This window comes from Sesamum indicum, linkage group LG6 (assembly GCF_026168435.1).
Source record: "Sesamum indicum cultivar Baizhima isolate 11 linkage group LG6, ASM2616843v1, whole genome shotgun sequence".
Classification (NCBI taxonomy): domain Eukaryota; kingdom Viridiplantae; phylum Streptophyta; class Magnoliopsida; order Lamiales; family Pedaliaceae; genus Sesamum; species Sesamum indicum.
In genome coordinates, this window is record NC_142662.1 from 6,148,272 (window position 1) to 6,156,668 (window position 8,397).

The 8,397-nt window shown below is 31.3% G+C and overlaps 1 protein-coding gene across 1 annotated transcript; it reads right to left on the minus strand.

The window, feature by feature from the left end:
- Positions 1–4,986: 4,986 nt before the first annotated feature.
- On the minus strand, positions 4,987–6,738 carry LOC105165076 (CBL-interacting serine/threonine-protein kinase 5). The gene has a single exon (XM_011083950.3). It carries the CDS (start codon positions 6,456–6,458, stop codon positions 5,109–5,111), a length of 1,350 nt encoding a protein of 449 aa, XP_011082252.1. The 5' UTR covers positions 6,459–6,738; the 3' UTR covers positions 4,987–5,108.
- Between the last annotated feature and the right edge of the window lie 1,659 nt (positions 6,739–8,397).

Genomic DNA, 8,397 nt, shown 5'->3' on the forward strand with positions numbered 1-8,397 from the left:
AAACTCGATACATTTATGTTTCGTGAAATTTTTCAAAATTGAAAATACTCGACATATTTAGTTTCATAAATCTCATAAAGCAAATGACTATATTTATCAAACTTTTTCAATGTTGGGACCATTTTGAAAATTTCGGGAAGCAGAGTATTAAATGTATCGAGTTTTTTTAAATTTGAAATTATTTTAAGGATTTTGTAAAATAGAAAACTGAATATATTGAACCATCTATCCTATGAGACTTAAAATGTAATTTTCCCTAGTTTATTACTATTTTTTTATTTTAACACCGTGCATTACGAGTCGATAGTGATAATTTAATGAAGATCGATACTTGATTTTTAGTGTATTGATGGATTTACGGTGATCAAATTTGACTATGCTCCATCAGCTTTGGAAGAAGGAAACTTTTGTAATGATTTAATTGCAGTGGTAAAAATAAATAATAATGATGAAGGTTAGTTGCACGTGGAGTGCATGTGATACATTGTTTAGTTGACACAGAGACTTTTGAAATTAAAAATATACTTAATCGAACACATTTAAATGTATACATAATTTATTTTTTTATTATATTTATTTAGATAAAAAAAAGAGTAAGAAAAAGATAAAAAATGAATGATTGGTTAAAATTATTAAATGAAATAAAAATAAAAAACAATATTTAAATCGACTCGATTTTGTCTATTAAAAATAGTTACTTTAAGGCCTTCAATCTTAATATATTGTATATTTATATATAACATTCAAGAAACATATGGGACGGGTTTTATTTTAGTCATGAGAAATATTCTATATTAATTTCAATATCATCAGAATTTCAAATTATTTCATAATATAACAAGAATTTGAATTTTTTTTATAGCAAATTTGAATTTTAATTTCATAATAAATTTCAAATTAGGTCCAAATCCATCAATCAAAGGCAATAGGGTTGTTACGAGGGTAAAGAATGAGGAGTTATTGAATTAGACAAAGGATTTCGAGTTTTCCTGTGCTTGATTAAGAGGAATAGCTCACTATTATTTTTTAATTGGAATTTTCACCAAGTTCAGGGAGTTTCTGTATAGAGGAGCAACTCTTATTTAATATTAAAATTAATTAACATTTCGATCAGTGTGGGAGCGCCAAAGTCTTTAAGAAGGAAATATATTATATATTTAATATTTAACTAGTCATTTCTACGTGTATATAATAAATAAATTTTTATATTTTAAATTTTACTATAAATAATAATAAAATATATAAACTAATATATAATATTAATAAAAAGAAAGAAAGAAATAATATTTTATAAATTTATATAAATTTTAAAAAGTTGTATAAGTTAGTACTTAAAAAAAACAATTCCGCGGTATCATTAACCGCTGTTTGTGAGTGTAGAGAGTTTTTTTTTTTTTTTTTTATATTAATATAGATTAACTACCAATCAAGCATAGATTAATTAGTTAAGTTGATCTGGATAATTAGTCAATCATTGACCAAGAAAAAGTATGAGAAATTCTAATTCGAATCGAGTTTGATTAGATCAAAACTAATTATATGACAAGTATAATACACTTATTGTGTGATCAATATATAATTCAAAAAAAATATTCAATTATAGAATAAGTGTATCATATTTATTATGTAATTAATTTAGTTGGTGCGATTTAACTATGATCAGTAATATTATTGCATCATCATATGACAGGGAGAAGGTTAAATCATATGACGTTGGTAAGCATATGTGAGCTATGCCGTCTACGTGGAATATTTTTGTCTGTCTAAATAACTGAGTAGGATGGATTCGTTTGACATTTGAATTCTTGTTGGAGTTGTATAAATTCTGTGTGTACTATTACCCGTCAAAGAAATTAAGTAATAATGATGATAACTTTTTTCTATTTTTTTCTCTTTTTTAATAATATCTTAAACTTAAGTGAAGAGAAATCATAGGTTAACAAGTTTTCAAATTTAAATAAAATAAAGAGCGCTTTGAAACTTTCATTTTATTATTTCACTTATTCATTTGAATGTGAATATATAGATGTTTATTAATGGATTTTAATATAATTTACTTTTATAATATTATAAATGAGTAAATTATCTCATTAAAAAGAATAATTTTAAGATTCAGTGTTTCTTTTTTCTCGTGAGATGATTTTTCAAGATAAAAACATATTATTATACTTAAAAAAACGTTTGGCATTAAGATTTCACCCCAATAATCATATTCATATCAAGACCAATGGTAAAATTAAGAATTTACAAAAGTTGGAAGTTTTATCTTAGCAAGAATAGAGAAATCAAATCAAACAAATTCTTTTTAAAAAAAAAAAAAGAAAAAGACTAAACAAACAAAAAGTAGTTAGTTGGAATTGTACGTCGTGTTCCGTTGGATGTTTATTTGAATCTTCTTTCTTACAGCGGACTAACGTTAAATGTAAGTAACGTCTTTTCGTTTTGGGCCAATAATAACTATTTGTGCGTAGACTTCAAATTGAAATTCTTCTCTAGCAAACTGGAAAGTCGAGAAAGATGACATAATAAAATTAATAGACTGGCTATATTTGGATGACGTCGTTTCGGTGACGTCACATGTGGAAAGTATCCCCCCTCACCAACATGTTGAAAATTCAATTTAGGTTTTGTTTGGATTCATTTTCAATTTAGGTTTTGTTTGGATTCATTTTCAATTTAGGTTTTGTTTGGATTCATTTTTAATTTATTTTTGGAATAAGTCAAAACATACTTAATGTTTATCCTCATATAAAAATATTTTGTGACTTTTGTTATTCAAAACGCAACATCAAACATACAACACCTAATATTTTCTAAAAATTCATTTTGGGACGTCATAAATTTTTTATATGGACGAAGAAAAATAGCGACGAAAAGTTGATTCTTAGTTTAATGCTTGAACTATAATTAGTACTATTAACTACAGATAGTTCATCATTTAATACAAAATAACAATATATATATATAGGTTACATTTATCGATCAAATCTGTATTGTATTTTTTGCACTTGAAATTAATAATAAAGGAGAAATGAAGTAATTAGAGCATTTAATGTAAACACTTGAAAAATGTGGAACAAATTATAAGTAATATGATGATTGAAAAGTATATGTATGTTATGTAATGGAGGCAGTTTTGTCAATGGTGACGAAAGCAACTCTACGTATGCAAGAAGTTTTGAGCAAAAAAGTATATATATGTACATGATGATGATGATGTGGACGTGGATTGGACTTTCGTGTTTTTCGGCTCTTTCTTTTGGATTTATTTATAGACGTGATATGTGTTTTTTGTGCCATTTGTAGAGAAAAATAGGTATGATTAGAAGGGTATCTCAATTTCTGTAGGTTTTGTTGCTTCGTTGATAATTTCGTGTCCACTCAAAATTTTCGTTTATCACCATATTTTTCTTCATGTTGTTAATGAGATTTTCAATGTTGTCTTAGTTGATGCTTTTAAGGTTTAAATATATTTTGATTTTGTAATTTTAGTATTTCTATTCTTTGTTTTTATAGAATTGTAAAAGAGTTTTCTAAAATTTTTTATATTTCTCAATTTGATTTTTACTATGCTAAATTTTGTAAAAATCATTGAATAGATTTATGCACCTCACATTCCTCATTTTAGTTGGAGTCTCTGGGTTATATTCTGATTGGTTAACTTTTGTCAACATGGACGAAGAATTAATACGACACATGATTTTATTCTAATATTTTTTTGCAAAATTCAGCATCAAAAGGATCAAAAGTGCAAAATGTTACTGAACTATTTTCCGACTCCTAAAAAGATAAAAGATAAAATTGCTAAAATCGCGAGGAATACGTGATTTATTTCGATAATTTTTGTAAAATCCAGCACCGAAAGAACCAAAATCGCAAAATATCAAAAAGTTATAAGACTATTTTGCAAGCTATAAAGATAGAAAGATAAAAATACTAAAATACTTGACCAAAGATATATTTAAGCCATTCTTTTAATATAGGGTTCCGGTGTTTTCTTGTGAAACGGGAAGATTGTTGTTCTTATCCATTATGAAAAACATTTGATTTTGTGTGCGTAAGAAATTGAAATCAAATTATGAGATCCTGTCCGTGTGGGATTCAGGACACGAGTTCCAGCCCAATATCTGACTACCCTAAAACTACTGGGCCTTATAACCAAGCAACTCAGTGGGCTGATTCTAACCTCACTTATCATTCTCTCTGTCAGGCCCACCAACAATTTTTCGACCAGCACATTAGAGGCAACTTTTTAGCATAAATATGAAAAATTCTTATTCAGAGTAGTTATGATCAAATTAAATTAATTGCATGATTAATATATCATACTTGTTATATAATTTATTATTATTATTATTTTAATTATACGTCAATTATACAGAAGTGTATATACCAACTAAATAATTGATTTTGGTCTGATCAAACTCGATATGAACTAAATTTTTTAAAAAAGATATGATGGAAAGTAGTGCATACATAAGTGTAGGAAGGTGAAGATGTTGGTGGGATAACAAGTTGTTAGTTTACACAAGAGTACGTAATATCATAAACAAGAAGTTAATCCATGATTACTCATGAATGGGGGGGGGGGGGGAGGGAGGGGGTGATGACCAAACAAAACACTGAACTTCAAGAAATGATTAACCAATGTGCCCAAAGAATGACACAAGCTCTATAGGTAATCATGAGTTCTAAAGTTAGAGGCTTGAATTTTCTTGATTGGATTTCTTATTGAGATCATTTTTTATTTTATTTAATATATATATTATAATTTTTTTAAATAAAATAAATAAATGTGAAATGAGATGGAAAATTTAAATAAATAAACAATAACATGAAATCAATATATTAACACACTTTTTATTTTTTTGTAAAGACATTTAACAGTGACCAATTTTCAATTAATACAATATTATATAAGTATACACATCGATCCATCCTGCTGTACAATACTAATACTCAAACAAGAAAACCAAACACAACAAATAAAAGTAGACAACTAATTAAAACATGTATAATCCTAGTCAATTAGGGTATGCATAGTGACTAAGTAAAATCTTAGGTTGAACAAAAATATTCAAAATAATAATAATAAAGGAAAATAATAGCTATTGCTTAGAGCATTCTTGAAGCCCTACTGGATCATCGAAACCATTGTTCTCACCTTGCCATGTCCAAACGATGTCTTTCAAGGCTGGCCTGAGATCCTCTTCCCGAAACTTAATATACTCCAACGTATCACCTGAAAATTTCGACAATTCCACCACCGTTACCTCCGGCGCCACCTTGAACACCTCCGCCGTCACCGACAACCGTCCCTTCCGCCCCTCCGTCGGACCCACTAACCTCAATTTGAAATCCTTCATTCTAGCAACCTTGAACCCGAACCTCTTTCCCAGCACTTCGATCTTTCCCATGATCACCTTCGCCGAACACCTCGATGTGAACTTCGACGACCCCGCCTTTCTCCCATCCTCGAACATGTTCGACAGGTCGAACCCCGTCGACATGGAAGAAATGAACTCGAAAGCATTCAAGAAGGCGGGAGAAGACGGAGATTTCTTGATCGTTTCGTGCATGAATTTCTCCTCCTGGTCAAATTTCTCGAAAATGGATTCTTGCATGGAGAAGGCGTTAGGTCTTTTAAACCCCTTTCTGAACCATGAGACGCGCATTATACCCGGGATAGAGAGGCGTTTAGCCGGATCCGCCACCAGTAACTTGGAAACCAGACGCTTCGTTTCGGTGGAGAACCACGGCGGAAACTCAAACTCCGCCTTGTAAATTTTCCTGTACATAACCCCGAGGTTTTCATCCTGAAACGGAAGAAACCCGGCAAGCAGCACGTACAGAATGACGCCGCACGACCAGATATCCGCCTTCGCTCCGTTGTACCCCTTCGTTTGCAAAACCTCGGGCGCGACGTACGCCGGCGTCCCGCACTGCGTGTGGAGGAGCTCGCCGTTGCTAGGATGCTCGTGCAAAGCGGACAACCCAAAATCCGAGATTTTCAAGTCCTCATTCTCATCGAGGAGAAGATTTTCCGGCTTGAGATCACGGTGAAAAACGCCGCGGCTGTGGCAGAAGTCCACAGCGCTGATGAGCTGCTGGAAGTACTTCCGGGCGGCATCCTCCTTGAGGCGGCCGCGCTCCACTTTGGCGAAGAGCTCACCGCCGCGAACGTACTCCATGACGAAGAAGATCTTGGACTTGGTGGCCATGACTTCTTTGAGCTCGACAATGTTGGGATGGCGGACGAGGCGCATGACAGAGATTTCACGTAGGATCTGCTCCATCATTCTTTCATTCTTGATGACCTCGTCTTTCTTGATCACCTTAATCGCCACGCACTCGTTGGTGGCGAGATGTTTGCCCTGGTACACTTTGGCGAAGGTGCCTATGCCTAGTAGCCTGCCCAGTTCATATTTCCCGAACAATATTTTCTTGTCCTCTCCCATGATTGAAATTCTTATAAGATCAGAGTTTCAAGATTCAACAATATCAGTTATAAATCTTTGATATTGCAAAAAATTGTTGTTATTAGGGCAGATATAATTTGGGTTTGGGCTATTCTTGTTCATACATAATTAACTGAGGGGTGGGGTGGGGGGAGGAACAAAAACTAATACAGAAGAATGAAAAATTAAGACAAGTAGTGACAGGAGAAAGACAGGCCAGAGCAAATAACTGGACTTGTCTCCGACCTGCGGCGTTGAGAACTGAACTGATGAGGGATTCAGTCTTCTGCACACTAATTTTGCACTTGTGCACGAATATTTGTAGCTGTGGGTTGTGAATATAATATCCCAATATTACGCAAAAATAAAATAATTTTAAATATGTAAATTTATAAAAAAAAAATGTTATCTGCAATTTTTAGGGTAGATGAGTTGTCGGAAAATGCAAGTCAGTCATGGGGCACTACTTTTATTATTTCTCCCTTTTAATTAATAATGTCTGTATACCATTTCGTAGGTTAGTGGACGGCCATGTTGATCGACAACGCTGATTGTTCTTCTCAAAAGTATGTATATATATAGGATATAATAAAAGTCTGTACATATTGCAAAAGGGGGAACAAAAATTGATCCTTTAATTTTGTCCTCATTCATTTTGATTTACTAAGCATTATTATTATCCATTTTACATATTTTTGCAAATTAATAATAAAAAATTGATAATAATACTTAATCGACCAAAATGAATGGAGGATAAAATTAAAGGGCCAAATTTTTTTCTCCTATTGCAAAATAATGATTTAAAGTTTTTGTTTTATTACGTATAACTCGAATATTAATTAATTAGGCTTAAATATATTTGTAATCATATAATTTAGGTTATTTCACCTTTCCATCCATTAATTTTCGAATACAATATTTTGATCTTACATGTTTTTAATTTTTGGGGCTTCAATTCTTTTCTCAGAGTTCATTATTCTAGTCGGAAAAATGCATGTATATCTAACATGACATTTAAAAATTGGGCTATTGTTCCTATTAACTCATTTGTGTCTTTTAACTTTTTAAGGTAATATTTTGGTCCTGTATTTTTAATATTTGCAATGTTAGTCCTTTTTTTAGTTGGAGATTCACCCTTCTTACCTGTGAAGGTGAACTCTGCTAGAAAAAATGATTGAAATCATAAAAATTTAAAAAATATAGCACCAAAATACTACCCAAAAAAATTAAAGGACAAAAGGGCCATATACCGAAGTTAGGGATAAAAAACATTTACTCCTAATTAATTACTCCAATCTTTAAAACGGCCCTTAATCTAAATTTGACAAAATTTGTAGATGATGCTGGACTGAAAAGCTCATGTTTAATTCTTCCCCGTTTGTCAGCAATATGAGAAATCGCAATCCACTTGATATTGCAAGGTGGAATTATATGCAGAGCTGACATCAATCTGAGTCAGATTCTTGAAAAATTAATGCAGAATTAATAATAATCAAAAAAAGACAAACATCCCATAATTAAAAAAAAAAAAAAGGAATTAAACAACGAAAACCCTAAATTAATTAACTTTTTTTCTAACAATATTCAGTCCCAAATCTTTGACAAGTGAATCCAAATTTTTTGCTGAATTTATTAATTAAGATTCAGTGAGTGAAGAATCCAAATATTTTGTACTAATTAGCTCTAATTTGTATGAGTTTATTATTTCATCATATCACATAGCCGCGTGCGTTTGGGCGTAATCTCTATGCAGTTGATCTAATCTATAAATATATATATATACAATTTCATAATTTTATTATTTTCTTGCAACATGCGACCCAGACAAATTACTTATTCGACTTGCCAATAAAAACTATAGTTTAGTACTCGTGCCTACACTGACGTGTCTCGCAGTTTTTCTCAGCTTAACTATATTTATTATTATTATTATTATATA

Excerpts from the sequence above, each read along its gene's own strand:
- LOC105165076 (XM_011083950.3), bottom strand. The coding sequence starts at position 6,458 with ATGGGAGAGGACAAGAAAATATTGTTCGGGAAATATGAACTGGGCAGG.